General features: G+C 46.8%; 1 protein-coding gene across 4 annotated transcripts in view; it reads left to right on the top strand.

The window, feature by feature from the left end:
- Window positions 1-16,605, top strand: part of KIF9 (kinesin family member 9) — a 59,186-nt gene that overhangs the window by 19,192 nt on the left and 23,389 nt on the right. For all 4 annotated transcript variants that reach the window (XM_008572135.1, XM_008572134.1, XM_008572133.1 and 1 more), the window contains 6 exons: window positions 3,930-4,013; window positions 4,125-4,217; window positions 5,091-5,238; window positions 6,532-6,596; window positions 11,249-11,326; window positions 16,210-16,278. In XM_008572135.1, coding sequence (XP_008570357.1) covers window positions 3,930-4,013; window positions 4,125-4,217; window positions 5,091-5,238; window positions 6,532-6,596; window positions 11,249-11,326; window positions 16,210-16,278 — 537 coding nt within the window. The remainder of the gene's footprint in view (window positions 1-3,929; window positions 4,014-4,124; window positions 4,218-5,090; window positions 5,239-6,531; window positions 6,597-11,248; window positions 11,327-16,209; window positions 16,279-16,605) is intronic.

The raw sequence follows: 16,605 nt of genomic DNA, 5'->3' as shown, positions 1-16,605 counted from the left end.
GTGTTGCTCCCGCGCCTCACTCAGCCAGTGAGCGGGAACCGGTCTGTATGTGGGATCCGAACCCTCGGGCGGGAGCGCCGCCGCGCTTCCCAAGCGGCGCACTATCCAGTGCGCCACCGGGCCGGCCCTACCGGTCATCTTTTTAAAAAAAAAAAAAAGTATCCTTCTTGTGATTTGTTACATTTCATGAATTTGTGGATTCATACCCTTCATGTCAACTGAAAAAAAAATCTCAGCCATAATTCTTCCGAGTGTTGCTTCTCCCTCTTTATCTCAGTTATCTCCTTCTGGAATTCTTATTAGACATACTTCTGTCTTCTTACTCTGTCCTCCATGTCTCTTAACCTCTCTTTTTTTTTTTTTTTTAAAGATGACCGGTAAGGGGATCTTAACCCTTGACTTGGTGTTGTCAGCACCACACTCTCCCAAGTGAGCCATGGACCAGCCCCCAGATTTATTTTCTAGTTTCCTAATTCTCTCTTCAGCAGATTAGTTAGTATCTAATCTTCTCTTTATATTCAAGTATTTTTTTATTTCCAAAAGTTCTATTTTTTAAAAATTCTACTCATCATTTTTGATAGATTTTTGGTCATTTTTTCATGTTTTTTAAACATACTAAACATACTCATCTTATTTTATTCTTTGGCAGCTGGCCAGTATGGGAATCCAAAGCCTTGATCTTGGTGTTATCAGTACCATGCTCTCCCAATGAGCTAACTCACCAGTCCTTATTTTTTTTATCTTACCATTTTGAGGTTCTACAGTTATTCTTTCTACTGACTCTTGCTTAAGGTGCCTTATTTCCACATGTGTTTTGTGATTTGATTATATGCTCTATTTCCTTGGGGCACTCCTTGAGGCATGGGTTAAGAATATACTGCTTTATTTTTTAATCTTTTAGTTGTTTTTCCTTCCTCTTGTGTGGACCACAAAGAGAATATATGACTTTAAAGAGGTTTGTTTGTTTGTTTGTTTCAGGAGTCTAGGGGACATTACTAATGTAGGGCCTCTTCAAATCAGATGTTTAGTTTAGTTTAAGACTGTCAGAACTTGTAAGTAGAGTACTTGTGCCCCAAACTCATGTTTGGTCAAGATTGAATTGTAAACTCTTGGACACCTTTTTTTTTTTTTTAATACCTTCTGTCCAGAGATAATGTCAGTGTTAAAATAGTCTTCTTGCTCTCTATTTTCTGCATCAGGATTTCCTCTATTTCTTCTTTGCCAGAGGGGATAGCATAGGCTTATTAGATACTTCCCTTGGATAGAACCAAAGTTTTTTCTGCCTTGACCGGCATGGTTAGATTAGCAGTTGTTGAATTCTCCCATAAATACACACACACAGAAACACCAGGCCTCTGAATCAGAAATCAAACCTTTATTACTCACAGTCTCACAGCAGTAATAGTGGTGAGAGTAATACTCTAGCATGGATTCCTTATCCCTAGACTCCCATGGAACAACACAGTGAGAGCAGATATCACATGTGTTTTTCAGGGGGCAGGTGTCTGTACTATTGGAGAGGAACTCCAAAGTTATGATTCTCAGAGCTTATACTCCCTCTGTGGGGAATGTAGGGAAGGAAAGGGAGGATTGAGAGAAAGCATGCTTTTGTTTTGGAATGTAACCACGTCCTCTCTTGGGAAAGTAAGCGAAGGTCCCTATCCTGGAATGGAAGCATTTGGTTCTGGGGGAGAAAGGTAGGTTTTATCACCGTTTGATGACTTGGGTAGGTAGGGTGTATGTGAGGTGGAAGGAGTAGGGGAAAGAGACAAGTGACTCCGGGTCCACACCCTTGGAATGTGAAGAGCGAATGGCTCTGGGGGGGGGAAGAGACATTCTCTATTTTTATAGCATGTCAGTTCATTGCTCAGAGCAACAGGGAGAAATCCAGAGAGGTCTGCCTTATAGCTCCAGTCTGCAGATGCCCTCAGGAAGGGAAGAGCCTTGGTTCTTGCTTACAATCCCTAGATTCCTCAAAGAGACACTTTATGTGTTGCCCCTGGATACTTCCTTCACTTTCTTGCAGTCTCAGGCATTCATTCAAAAGGAAGTTTTAAATATTCTGCCCATCACCTTTAGGTGTTTTGCAGCAGGAGGGTTTCTGAATTCTTAGTTCATTATATTGCTGAAAATTGAAGACTCTTTCATGTTTCAGGCTGAGATACAGTGAAAAGAGTGTAGGACTTGGAACTGGGGGACCTGGGCTCAAATCCCAGTTTCCATAAAGCTATGAAGCCTTAGTTTTGAGCAAATCATTAATCTCTCCTAGAATCAGTTTGCTCATCTGTAAAAGTGGAGACACTAAAATACCTATCCCAAAAGGTTATGAGAATCAGGTAGGATCAGGTACTTTGAGCATCTATTACAAGGCCTCACACACAGTAGGTGCTTATTGGATGCTGTTCAGAAGCACAACTGGTATTGCTTGAGCACTGATTGTATTTTAATTGAACCAGGTGCTTTGTTGGCAGCAATAATTCCTCAAACCTCTTCCTTCCAGTACCATATCCTTGCTGAACTCTGATGGTAAAAGGACAAATGTGAGTCTTAAAGAAGCTCACTGTGGGGTGGGGAAGGCTGAGGAAACCCATGATGACCATAATGCAGTGTGACGCATGTTCCAGGAGTGACAGGCACCCCCATGGATGTGGGCAAGAGGGAGGGGACTCAGCAGAGGACTCTTCATGGAGGAAAGGGCACTTTTTCTGGCCTTCAGAGGTTGCTGAATAGAAGCCAGAAAGACAAAGGAAGAGGGCACTTCAGAAAGAGAAGACTGAAGAATAAAGATGAAGTGACCCCTTATACTCTTGGCAAGTGTCACTGGATTTGTAGAATAGGCAGACAGTGAGAAGCTATAGAGATGTAGCCACGGGCCTCCATAGCCCCAGACCTCTGTTCCCTAGCAGGTGCTTTCCTTTCCACAGGGAGCCATGGCATCACTGCTTTGGGGCTTGTTCATAGCATTTCCCAGTGGCCTTTAAGGAGACAGCAGTTCATCCTGCAAGGACCTTTTTCTTTAAGAACAGTTATTTCCATCACACTACCTTTTAAATGTAGTCTGGTCATAGGGCCCAATTCTGTGAATTAGAGGCAAGGGCCTGCTGTCCCTTTAAAAATACAAATTACTGGGGCCGGCCCGTGGCTCACTTGAGAGAGTGCGGTGCTGATAACACCAAGGCCACGGGTTTGGATCCCATATAGGGATGGCCGGTTTGCTCACTGGGTGAGTGTGATGCTGACAACACCAAGTCAAGGGTTAAGATTCCCTTACCAGTCATCTTTAAAAAAAAAAAATACAAATTGCTTATTTTGTCTAATTTTTGAAAGTAATACCTGTTCACTGTAAAAAAAAAATATGAAAGAACAAAACTGTGTAAAAAAGAAAAAAATAACCTATAAGCCCGAACCCAGAAGCGACTATTATTAACATCCTGCTAGCAGCATTCTGCTTATTTCTTTTGTGAATGCTTTTGCATTCCTTATATCGTACCATAATATGGTTTTAGATTCTGCATTTCTTTGTAATTAAAAATTATTTGTCAACATTTTCCTAGCTGTCTAATATTCCCTTGCAGAGATGGATCATTCCCTAATGGTTGGATATGCAGGTCGATTCCGATTCAAGATTCATGAACATTTTTAAGGCTCTTGATTCTTACTGCCACCTTGCTTTTCACAGAGCTGTACCAATTTGCACATCTCCAGCAGCAAGTGAAAGTATAGGTCTGGACTCCTATCTCTCCCCCTTTCTACTAGTTTATAAAAGATTTGCCCGGCTGATTGCAGAGGAAGGCCAAACTGATTAGAAGGCCCAGCTGCTTGCAGTGATATGAGATCACTTGTGTAGTTATTAGTGTAATTGAAAAATGACCCAAATGTCTTGTTATGTTAATTTTTCAAATATTGTTTAATTTTCCCTTCTTCTCCAGGGAGAGACCAACAGGATTATAGCCTCCCACACAATGAACAAAAACTCTTCCAGGTCACACTGCATTTTCACCATCTATGTGGAGGTAGGTACAAGCTCTTTGATCAGCCTGGGAGGGGCAGTCGATTCTCATGGGGCCTGCTCAGTCAGAAGCTTTTCCCTGTGACAGTCTAACTTCTGTTTGGATGTTTTGTAGGCCCATTCTCGTACCTTATCAGATGAAAAATACATCACTTCCAAAATTAACTTGGTGGATCTGGCAGGCTCAGAGAGGCTGGGGAAATCTGGGGTAAGTGAGGGGAGCAGGTGGTCCCTTCCCAACAAGCCATGGGCTCTGTTTTTGGCATAGTACCTGCACACATGGGCCTTCCCTTGTTGGGTAGTTGTAAGCATAGTCCTGAGCTCAGTGAAGTGGAACATGTGGGCTTGCTGGAGGGACATAATTAGCATGAGCATTTTTAAGGCCCTTGATGCTTGTCATCACCTTGCTTATTGTCACAGCTGCTACGTAGGGATAGTTCTTACTTCATAGGATTTCTGTAAACATTAAATGAGATAATGCCCCTAAATTTTTAGCAAGGTGCTTGGCATCAGTAATGCTGCATGCTCATATAGCATTTCTCTGTGTATGAATATGAGTATTCCCATGAGTATTTCATTTCAAATAAATATTCACATGATTATAACCCCAAGGTCAAGGGTTTGGATTCCTGGACCAGCCAGCTGCAAAAAAATATACATGTGTATATTTGTATGAGTGTGAGTATTAGCACAAGTATTCACAAGAATACTCAGTGAGCATTTGTATGAAGTATTTGTATGAATATTGACAGGATTATTTGCTCAAGTACCTGTGTAAGTATTGCTCTGTTATTCATATTACTGTGGATCTTTGAGTGAGTATGAATATTTGCATAAGTATTCATAGTCACGTGAGCACTCACATGAATGTTCATGTGAGTATGCCCATGAGTTTTAGTATTACCATTAATTAGCCCAAGATGGAATATAATTTCATGACACTGAGGACAGACCCTGGTCTAGGAAAGAGGCTCTGGCCTAACCACAGACTTGTAGCATCACCCCAAACCAGGACGGCAGTTGTTCTTAGTGGGGCAGTCGCCCCACTCAGTCTAAAGTGGGACTGACCTTTGGTTTGTAGTCCGAGGGCCGAGTCCTGAAGGAAGCGACCTACATCAACAAGTCACTATCATTCCTGGAGCAGGCCATCATTGCCCTTGGGGACCAGAAGCGGGACCACATCCCATTCCGGCAGTGCAAGCTCACCCATGCCCTGAAGGACTCATTAGGTGAGGGTGTGGTTGGTGCCCAGGGAGGAGGGTCTGTGTCCCTGGGGAGGGACAGATGTGCCGTACACCTGCCAGTGGTGTTAATAGAATCACTCCCTCCTGATGGCATGGACTTACCTGCACCCCTTTCACAGTGACTTCAGACACACCTGAAAAAGGAGAATCAAGCACAGAATCTCCTGCCACACTGTTCACTCCTCAGAACCTTTACTTAAACTTTTACCTCTACTGGGAATACCTTCTCTTTTCCCCTTGTCCCTAAACCAGCTGGCAGAATCCTTCATATCCTTGAAACCCAGGGGAGGGCATCTTCTATGACGTCTTTCCTTCCCTACAGCCTTGTGGACAGAGCAGCAAGGTCTGTATCTTGTCATCCCTGTGTCCCCAGGCCTTTGAGCTGGACCCAATGACACAGTCACTGGTGTCTGATTGCTAACTGAGTGCCACCCTGAGCAAAGCCCTTGCTCACACCCCTCTCTCCTGACCCTGCACCATCTCTTCTCTGTTGTTCTCTCCTGGCTCTTTTTTTAGGTATTTGGTGGCCTCTTTCTCTTCCCTCTCTCTTCTGCTTGCCTCCCAGCCTTGTGCATGTTTGGGTGTGTCCTCTCTGACCCTGTCTTAGTCTGTTTGGGCTGCTATAATAAATTACCACTGGTGGGCCGGCCTGGTGGCGCACTGCTACTGTGCGCCGCTTGGGAGCGCCGAGGGTTCGGATCCCACATACAGACCGGCCGCTCACTGGCTGAGCGAGGTGTGGGCACAACACCGAGGGTTGCGATCCTGTTGCCGGTCCCGGTCCGGTACGGGTGCGACACTGAGGGTTGCGATCCGTTGCCGGTCACGAAAAATGACAAAAAGGAAAATAAAATAAAATAAAATAAAAAAATAATAAAATAAAAATAAATTACCACTGGTATTTCTCATAGTCCTGGAGGCCGGGAAGTCTGAGATCAAGGTGCCAGCAGATTCAGTTCCTGGTGAGGGCCTCTTTCTGGTTTGCCTATGGCCACCTTCTTACTATATCAACACATGGAAAGAAAGAGAGGGCTCTGGTCTCTCTTTCTTATAAGGACACTCATCCTATCACGGGGGCCCCACCCTCATGACCTCATCTAAACCTAATTACTTCCCAAAGGCCCCACCTCCAAATATCATTGGGAGTTAGGGCTTTAATATATGAATTTTATGGGGACGCAAACATTCAGTCCATAACAGACCCCAACCAGCCCCAAAGGAGTCTCTTGGCAGAAAACTCACATGGTTCATGGCCCTTCTGTGTCCTGTGTTCTGCAGGGGGAAACTGCAATATGGTCCTTGTGACAAACATCTATGGAGAAGCTGCCCAGTTGGAAGAAACGGTATGTACAGCCAGCCAGTGTGACCAGGTTGGAATCCCTCCTCTTGGGTGCCAGGGCTGGGCACACTAGCAAGAGGCATCATCAAGAGTGGGAGGATCTGGGGAATGCATCTTAGCCAGAATTGCTGAAGGGGCCCAGAGCCAGGGTCCAGACATCAAGTACCAAGCTGTGTTGAGGAAGAGGCAGGGCAGGAGGCAGGCTCAGCATGAGGGACTGTGCAAGGAGAGGAGGCTGAGGCCAGCTTTGTGGGGGCAAGGACTGTTACTCATTGGGTGCTGCTCCTGTGAATTGGGATTGACAAGGATAGTTGATTACTTGTTCTTCATAATCACACATGTCTAAACATCTTGAAAACACCACAAAGTCCCAGGTTGTGGTTATAAGGCTGGTATGAGTAGGTAGGTATTAAATGCCTGCCATGTACAAGATGGTAAGTGGGGAGCAGCTTGGTAGAAATGAGTCATACATGGCCTTCAACCTCAGAGTTCCCACCCCAGGATGAGAGAGAAGCCATGGCCCTACATAATGTCAGAGGCCCAGATGTTGAACTTCAGAGGAAGCTGGGGGTTGGGGTAAGGAGAGGGAGGATTTTTCCTTAAGCTAGGGTGGTGAAAGGTGGGCACTGAGCTGGCTGGGGTTAAAGGACTGTTGGTAGGATAAGCAGAGGTGTTCCTGGAAGAGGTAATAGTGGGACTGAAGGGGAGGGCTCAGGAAGGAGAGGAAGAAAAGAAACCACAGGGGCCTGGTGGCCAGGCTGAGGCCTTGGCTGTTCTCCTGTAGGTGGCTGGAGCCATCACAGAATTTAAGTAGGGGAGGGCTGTGGCCAGAGGTGTGACTCAGGGAGACTAAGCCAATGGCAGGACACAGGTAGCCTGGGGAGGAGAGAAGTTAGTGAGAATCAGAGGCAGGAATAAGTGTCTGACTCAGTGACACAGGTATGTCCACACAGCTGTGCATCTCCAGGCTGCCACCCACCCCCTCCTCTGAAGTGCCACACATCATAAGTAAGACAGATTTGGAAAGCTGTCATTAGACATTTCACTTTTCAAATGCAGATATTTAAGGCAAGTTTCAGTCATCTGGAGAATCCACTTAGGTGAAAAGGGGTATTTCCAGAGATGCTGTGAGGCAGGACACACCTGCAGGGCCTCTCAGATGTGTGCATTAGGGACTGTCTGAGCTTCCAGGGGGAGCGCTTCTGCCGTGCATTCAGCGCCCTGGGACTTGGTAGGCCAGGGAGGGGAGCTCCAGCTGACATGCAGGCAGCATCCCCAGAGGAAGGCCTCAGGAACCTCCTGGTCTCAGCTTATAACAAAGCATGGTTGAACCCCAAGAGGAGCCATAAGATACTTGGTCCTCCTGGAGGCCTTGTTAAGATGCCCTCAAAGACAGTGGAAGCCCCCTCTCTCTCCTCATACCTACCCCTTGATATGGTCACAGCACAGGAAGCAACTCTCCTGGTACCTGCAGGCCCCAGGGGCTTGCGCCCATACTACTCGGGATCTCTGCCCAGGACTGAACCCAGAGGAGCTGTTGAAGGAGTCTCAGGGTTTGGGACAAAGGTATATTGGGAGTGTGGAAGCTAATGAGTCTCTTCTCCAAATGTTTTAAAATTTTAAAAATGTTTTTGTCATGGATTGTGTTGCTTTATGCAGTGACACTGCATTCGTGTGCATGAGTAACCACTGTGATGGAGTTGTGGCCACTCTTGCTACTGTGCTTGGAGTAGGACAGTCTGATTTGGCCCCGCACAGAAGCAATACCACTTGTAATGGTGGAACTCTTCCTGAGGGCTCACTGTATACACCTCATCACTAAGTCTCCCAGTGACCCTGCAAAGCAGATCTCCCCTGACTTTATGGAGAAGTTGTGAGGTCTGTCGGAAGTCATGCAGGTGATCAGTGGACTAGACTGCCCAAGGAAGAGCCTTTTTAGTCCTTCCTCTGTGCCACTTCCGGGCGACCCCTCCCCCTCTGAGCCCTCTTCATTTCAGGGCCCTTCATTGACACGTGAGTCAGCCCAGAATGGTATGAGGCTGGATTCTCAGGGCCTGCCTCCTGCTGCCACTGGCTGCTCCTCACTGTCAAGGAGGAGCCCTCCACCTGTCATCTAACATTGGCGCAGTGGGGCACAGCGTCTGAGCTGTTTCTCAAGTGCCTGCACATGTGGCTGCCTCGTGGGCCTCCAGCCATAATTACCCCTGTCTGGCTTCCCCTTCAGTGGGACTCTGGTGGGACCCCAAGGCATCACTCTGTGGGCCCAGGAGACCCCACAGTCTGTTTTGGAACATGCTTCTAAACAGGGATTCATCTCTCCCAGTGGTCTCCTTTTACCTGTTTTGCAAATAATCTCTACTCACTAGTGATTTGCCAAAGACATAGAAGCCAACCAGTATGCACACAAGTTTTAGAACTCTGTTGAGTTGAATTTTTGGCTTTGCCATCAGGTAGCAAAGGCTAAATAGTGCATTCCGTTGCCTCCCTTCATTCAAGTTCAACATTTACCATGCACTGTCCCCATGGGAGAAATCGTGATTCTCCAGACATTCGAGGTCTTCTCAGTTCCACTGCTGGCACCCATGGGGTCTCTTCGTGGAGCACCCTCTCATTGTTTGTCTCAGTCCCCCCAAGATACTGACCTGGATCTCTCCTCCCTCACACTTGGGGCACACTGTCCCTCTGTCAGGATGCCCTTACCTCTCCCCCATCACCTGGCAAACCATTGCTCTGGCCCATCCCAGGCACTACCCCAGTCCACACCCAGGGCACTAGAAGGGGTTTCCTGTGGATCCTCCTCTTCCCAGCAGTTAAGAGCACAGACTCAGAAGCCAGAGTGCCTGCACTGAATTCCTGTGCTACCACTGACCCGCTCTGTGGCCTCAGCTGGGTTGCTTGACCTCTCAGTGTTTTCATGTACTCATCTGTAAAATGGGGCTGATGGTTCTCCTACTTTATAGGGAGTTGTGAGTATTAAGTGAATTAACACACATAAAGTGCCTAGAATGGAGCCTGACCCATAGCAGGAACTGTGGAAGGGTTGGCTCTACCCTCATTTGGCATCAGTTCACTTCCCCATCATCTCACAGAATGAAGAGCTGAGCAAGCTGAGGGCCTTCTGTTGACAGTCTGGGAGGCTCAGACCCCAGATATCTGATGCAGGGTTGCATGAGATAGCCATAAACCTTGCTGAAGGGAGGCTGAGAGAGCAGTCCTGTCCTGACATGGCCTTGTGGTTTGGTAGCAGTGGGGACCCTGAGGGAAGTATATATAGAGGACAAGGCCATAGGGGCACACTCTCTGTGGAAACAGTGAAACCTTTTTTTTTTTTTTTTTTAAAAGATGACCGGTAAGGGGATCTTAACCCTTAACTTGGTGTTGTCAGCACCACGCTCAGCCAGTGAGCGAACCGGCCATCCCTATGTGGGATCCGAACCCGGGGCCTTGGTGTTATTAGCACCGCACTCTACCAAGTGAGCCACGGGCCGGCCCAACAGTGAAACCTTTTAGTCCAAATTCTGCAGAGACTGCTCATGGATGGTGGGGAGGACACTTTTGGCTGAGGCTGGTAGGCTGAGTCCAGGCTTCATCACTCTAGAGTGGTCACGCCTCAGAGCAGTGTCTCTGAGCATCTGTGGCTGGAGATCACTTCCCTCCCACCCCTGAGGTGGCAGAACCACTCATTCCCACTCAGACCACTGAGCCCACCCCACAGTGGGCCAGAGCATCTGCCTTCCTGGCAATGGCTCAGGGAGTCTGAGCAGGGTACAGTGTGAGCACATTGCTCAGGGCCTAGACCTGCACTTTCTTCTATGGCAGTCACGGACCACCTGTAGCTGCTGAGCACTCAAGTGTGGCCAGTCCAAACTGACATATAGTAAAAGAGTAAAATACATGTCAGAGTAAAATACACATCAAAGACCTAGTACAGAAAAAAAAAATGTAAAATATCTCAATAATTCTAAAATGCTGATTACACGTTGAAGTCATAATATTTTGGATATATTGGGTTAAAGTTTAAAATATACAAGAATTACTTTCACCTGCTCCTTTTTACCTATTCTGATATGGCTACGAGGGAAGTTAAAATTACATATATGGCTTGCATTTGTGGTTTGCATTATATTTCTGTTGGATATTGCCCGTCTCGACCCTGAGAAGCGTGTGAAGGAGGGCAGGGGTCAGAGACCTTTCATGTGAAGGAGAGCCAGGAGCGCTTCAAAGAAGAAGCTGGTTTTCAGCTGGGCCTTGGAGATGGGGAAGGGGAGAAGGCAGACGGTACCAGGAGAGGAAAGGGCACTCTCAGTGGTGGGGGGGGAGGTTCACTTGAGCAAAGGCCTAGAGGTAGAAGAGGGTTAGGTTTGGGTGAAGAAATAGACCGGCATGTATCCTCATAGTGTACAAAATGAGGACCAGCCTGCAATATGTGCCCTCTGTCAATGTCCTGCTCTCCCTGCTCCACTCCCTACCCCACTGGGGGACCTCACTGCCAAGAGCCCTTTTGACCAGTGTCCTTTTGGGGAAGTGAATCAACATAGGTTGGCAAGGAAGCCTGAAGAGCCAGGAGAGGGCAGGCAGGGTCTCTGAGAAGGCTGGTCTCCTGGGGTCTCATTTTAGTGGGGAGCCATCTGTCATCTGCCTGGTCTGTTTTTTCAGCTGTCTTCACTGCGGTTTGCCAGCAGGATGAAGCTGGTCACCACTGAGCCTGCCGTCAATGAAAAGTATGACGCTGAGGTACTAAGGGGCTTGTGGGCAGGTGCCCCACTGTGGGAAGGTATATGGATTTGCTACTTGGGTCCCACAAGCCTGGCTTCCCTTCCTACCTCAACTAAAGATACCCATGCAGCCCTGGGTCAGTCCCTTTCCCCTCTGGGATAGGCCAAAGTCTTCAGAGTCCCTGGAGATGCTTTAGGGCTGCCACAGAGGTGAAAGGGCTAGGTCAGGCCACCATCCAGTTCATGTGTGGGTCTCCTGGAACTCTGGGTACTCTGGGCTTCTACATGAGATGTCCTTAGAGCTAACTTTCAGAGCTAAAGCAACATGGAAAATCTCTGAGAATCACCTGGCTATGTCACTACAGAATCTCTTTCCTCATTGAGTGACCCCTCCTAGCAAGCAGAGCTGACCAATCGGAGGGAATGCAGAGCATTGTCATTAACCAGGGAAATGCAAATTAAAACCTCAGTGGAACTCCACCCTCAAACTAGCAAAAATTAGAATTTTTCTGACAACACAAAATGATGAGAATGTAGAGAAACAGGAATGCATATTCATTTCTGGTCAGAGTGTAACTGATACAACCACTTTAGGGAACATTTTGGCAACATCTAATAAAGTAAAAACGCATTTACTGATAATTTGGTTTTCCTTTAAGATGCTTATGTAATCGTAGTTTATGGAGACCAGAGCATATGCACACCCTAAGCTCATTTCAAACCAGTTAAACTTTCCAGGTTCTAAATCCTGAAGGAAAACAACAGTCCTTGTGGCGCTGTGGAACTAATCCATGGTTTGGAGGTTGGGAAGGGAGTGGACCTCAGAGCAGTGGTCCTCAAACTTGAACAGGCATCAGAATCCCTGGCCAGCTTGTTGAACCACAGGTCACTGGGTCCATTCCCAGAGTTCTTGATTTGGTCCGGAGTGCGGCCTGAGGATTTACATTTCTGATAAGTTCCCAGGTGCTACTGCTGCTGCTGCTGCTCTGGGGCCACACTTTGAGAACCACTGACATACTAGTTAAAGCCTTGGCACCTGGTTTGGGCTGCCCTGGGTCCAGCAACCTGCTTTTTCCTTCATTAGCTGTATAACCTCAGCAAAATATTTACCCTTTCTTTATTTTTTTCTTGTGGCTGGCTGGTACAGAGATCCAAACCCTTGACCTTGGTGTTATCAGCACCACACTTCCAACTGAGCTAATCAGCTAGCCCTAAAATTCTTAGCCTTTCTAGGCTCAGTTTCTTCATTTGTAAATTGGAGAAATAACAGAATCCACTCTCAAAGAGATCTTGTGAAAAATAAGATAATGTGTAGAAACCTTGGAGTGCAATGCTGTCTTGGAGGAAATGGTCAGCACGTTTGCTAGCACTGTTCTCACTTCTACAGAGCAGTGGTGCAGCTTCCAGGTGTAGAGACTAGAGACATTCTCACATATGCACGTAAAGAGACATACAAAAGAATGGTGCTGATAGTGCATATTGTAATAGTGAAAAATTGGAGACCTATCAATATCCTTGAACAGGAGAGTAGCTAAGTGAATTATGGAGTAAGAGAGCCAGAGCTACAGCTACCAGCATGGATAAATCTCAAGTGAGAAAAAGACTGGAGGATTGAAGTGGACCAAATGACAGCTTCTGTTATTTATAACAAGTATAAAAACATGCAAGGCAGTGCTAATCATCATTAATGGATATATGTGTGTGCAGTAAAAGAAGGAACATGGGAGTGAAAAGACCAAACTGAGTCCAGAGGTTCCCTCTGGATGGCAGGGGAGTGAACTTGGAGTGGGGTGCATAGGGGCTATTTGTTTGAAATGTTTTACTTCTTAAAAAAAACCAAAATGAACCGAAGCCATGCTGTTGAAGTCAGATTTTGAGGTGGTTTGCCCAGGTTTTATGGCATTATTTTCTATGCTTTTTTGCAGTCTTGCAGCTTTTCTTCTTTTTTTCTTATTTGGTGTTCTCTTATCTCAGAATTATCACATTACCACCTGTGAACCTGGCTAGGTGGATGGTGCATCTGACACCAAGGTCTTTCATGCTCTTTGATATAATTTCTGTTCTGAAATCTGCATTGTTGGTTCTGGACAACTGTGTCTCTGTGACATCCAATATGCATGCGTTTATAATCTTTCTGATAAGTATTTTTCTTTATAAACATGCATTCTTGAGAGACATGGAAAAATATTTTGATTGCTGCATTTCCTAGACTGTAGCCAGTATTCCCAGGTCATTTCAGCACCATCTTCAGCATTGATGCTGTTTTCAAGGAGGTGGAATAGCTCCTGCTGAATTTCTTTGGCTGGTGGGGCTGGCTGTAAGTGAGAGACTGGGTCCCCAATCCACCTCTGCCACCAGCTCTCTCTGGTAAGTTGCTCAGATGCTCTGAGCCTCAGGATCCTCATCTGTGAACAAGGATGTTGGACTGATGACCTTTGGTGACCCTCCCACTCAGTCTGATTCTATGAGGTGATTCTAAAGGACTGTGAGCTTCAGGCATAAACAGACAGCAGAGAGAGACTTGGTGTATCTCACTCTGCCAAGAGAAAATAGACCTGCAGGCTGCAATGGAATCAAAATCAGGAAACTAGGGGCTGGCCCATTAGCTCAGTTGGTTAGAGTACAGTGTTGGTAGTATCAAGGTGAAGGGTTTGGATCCCCCTACTGGCCAGCCACCTAAAAGGAAAAATTGGGAAACTGCCTAAGCTGAGAGCTGCCCCAAAGCCTAGTGCAGAACTTAAGCAGAACCCTCTGATTTATCTGAATTATCCTTATTACATTTATGATGAAAACACCTGACCATCAAGGAACTTACATGAGTCTGTGCTGTTTCCAAGGCATTTCTTCCATCCAAAAAATGCCCCCGATTTTTATAAAGGAGTTGCTGCCAGACCCTGTTCTGTGCTCCATCCTGGTGTTTCCAGGCAGCTGCTCTCCAGGCAGTAGAATAAAGCAAGTTGGAGGCCACTGAGACTGCCAGGCATTAGCAGAAGCAGCTCCCATGCTCTTAGGGTGTGTTTTGGAGGCTGGTGCCCTATGAGAGCAGATGTTTTGTTTCCCCACAGCACCTCCTGATCGGTCCAGATGTCTAAGCCTGGCTCCCCTGTGCCACACTGAACATAGTCATCCAGCTGGATGCATCTGACAGCTCAGCCAGATTTTCCCTAGCTGGGACATGATGCATTTTCTAGAGCTAGGAGGAGGTGGGGATGGAGATTGGTGGGCTGGCCACCAAGCCTCTCTCCTTGACCCCACAGGAAGTCCACACCTGAAGGAGACCTTCTTGGGGCTTTCCAGAGGGGAAGAGGCAGGATTTGACCCTAGTCACGTACTTTGAGTCCCAGGCTTTGTGCCTAAATTGGCTCAGAGCCACCAGGATGCCAGGGGCCTGTTACCCCTTGCTAATGTGACCTAGTTGGATGAGGGCTAGAGTGCATCAGGCCTTTGGTTTGGGAGAGGGCCAGTGGGGCTGTAGAATAGTCACAGCTTTGGTTACCAGTCCTGGGATCCAGGTGGTCAGGGGTTCCCTCCAGTTGCCCTTTTATGACAATTAAAGGAAGCCCTGTTGTTGTCAGTGAGAATTCTCAGCATGAAGTCCCTTATGCCTCTTTTATGGAAGACACTCAGTATCTATCAAATATAAAATACTTAGCAATTCTGCTTCTCAAAATGTATCATTTATCCACTCACCTAAAATCTATGGAGTGCTTACTATGTGCCAGGCACTTTCTGAAGCCCTTAGGATACATGACTGTAGGAATAGAAACACAAATCTCTGTCTAAGCTTACAGTCTGCTGGGGGTAGGGGTGATACCTAATAACAAACACAATAAATAGGTAAGTTTTAGAGCTTCACTGTCCAGCACAGTAACTGCTACTCACGTGTGGCTATTTAAATTAATTAAAATTAAAATTCAATCCCTTGGTCCCACTAGGTACATTGCAAGTGTTCAATAGCTGTATGTGGCTCATAGCTATCATATTGTACCGCACAGATATGGAACGTTTCCATCACTGCAGAAAGTTCTATTAGACAGCACTAGTCTAGAGTATGCTAAGGCAGTACATGCTATGAAAAACAATTAGAGATGTTTTAAATGAGTGGTGCGGGGAAGGGGAAGGGATTGCAATTTTAAACAGGGTGATTGTGGTGCACCTAATTTAGAAGCTTTTGAACATACATTTTTAAGAAGGTGAGGGAGTGAGTCATAGAAATACCTGGGAGAAGAACATCCCCAGGCAGAGGGGACAGGCAATGCAGAGGTGGGAGTGTACCAGTTTGTTGGGAGTGGAGTGAGCCAGGGGAGAGCAGTAGAAAAGAGGTAATGGGGACAGATCACATAGAACCTCATAGTTCACTGTGTTATCCTACAGAAATCTATAGGGAAATATAAGTACAAAGATGTTCTTGCAACATTGTTTGGAGAAGCAAAAAATTAAAGGTGAAATACACGATTATCACTGGGGAATGGTGATATGTTCATGCAGTGTTCGGAAAGGACAAGGTTATGGCTGTGTATAGAAAGCATCCTGGAGCCCCGTAGGCTGCACTGAAAGGGCCGTTGTCTTGGTATACTGGAAAGAGCCTGGAGCTCCTGGGAGTTGTGGTTTGAGGTAGCCCTGTGGCCTGTGCTCACTCTGCTTAAAGTCTCCTCTGCTGGAAGAGGTAAAGGGCAGGGGACTGCTGAGGCACTCTCAGACCCTAAAATCACCCCAGTTGGGGAAGGATCACCAGCAGGGAGGGAATTACCCAGAAACTGAAAGCACACCCCAGGGATTATCAGGAATGGCTACATGTCTGGGCACAGAATGAGGAATCATGCGTTTGATGTGGAAGAGGCAGGGTAGCTTCTCTGACAACCTTTCCTGTTGTCATCCCCCCCAATTATGTTTCCCTGGCAGCGAATGGTCAAGAACCTGGAGAAGGAACTGGCACTGCTCAAGCAGGAGCTGGCCATCCATGACAGCCTGGTAAGAGGCTAGAGGCAGTGGAGGATGGGGGAGATGCTGGGGCAGGGGGAGACTTGAGATACTGGGGCCAGGAGGAGACAGCATGATAGGTCAAGGTCAAGGGAGGTGGGGCAGGCGTGGTGGTGGGACAGGGGCAGCAGCAGGGGGCCATGAGGGCAAGGGTAGGGGCGGAGTCTTCAAGTGGCCTGCCTGGGTTCATGGTCAAAGCAGAGGCAGTGCCCCTCTGCTTCCCACCCTCCACCCCATGGTCTTCATTCTACAGCATCTGCTGGCACTCAGCAAGCACACCTTTCTTGTCTGGAGTAGCAGGCCCCATGTCCAGTGGCC

This window comes from Galeopterus variegatus, unplaced genomic scaffold, assembly GCF_000696425.1.
Source record: "Galeopterus variegatus unplaced genomic scaffold, G_variegatus-3.0.2 Scaffold757, whole genome shotgun sequence".
NCBI classification, from domain to species: Eukaryota; Metazoa; Chordata; class Mammalia; order Dermoptera; family Cynocephalidae; genus Galeopterus; species Galeopterus variegatus.
The sequence above is the reverse complement of the archived record's forward strand: the minus strand, read 5'-3'. Positions and strand labels throughout refer to the sequence as shown.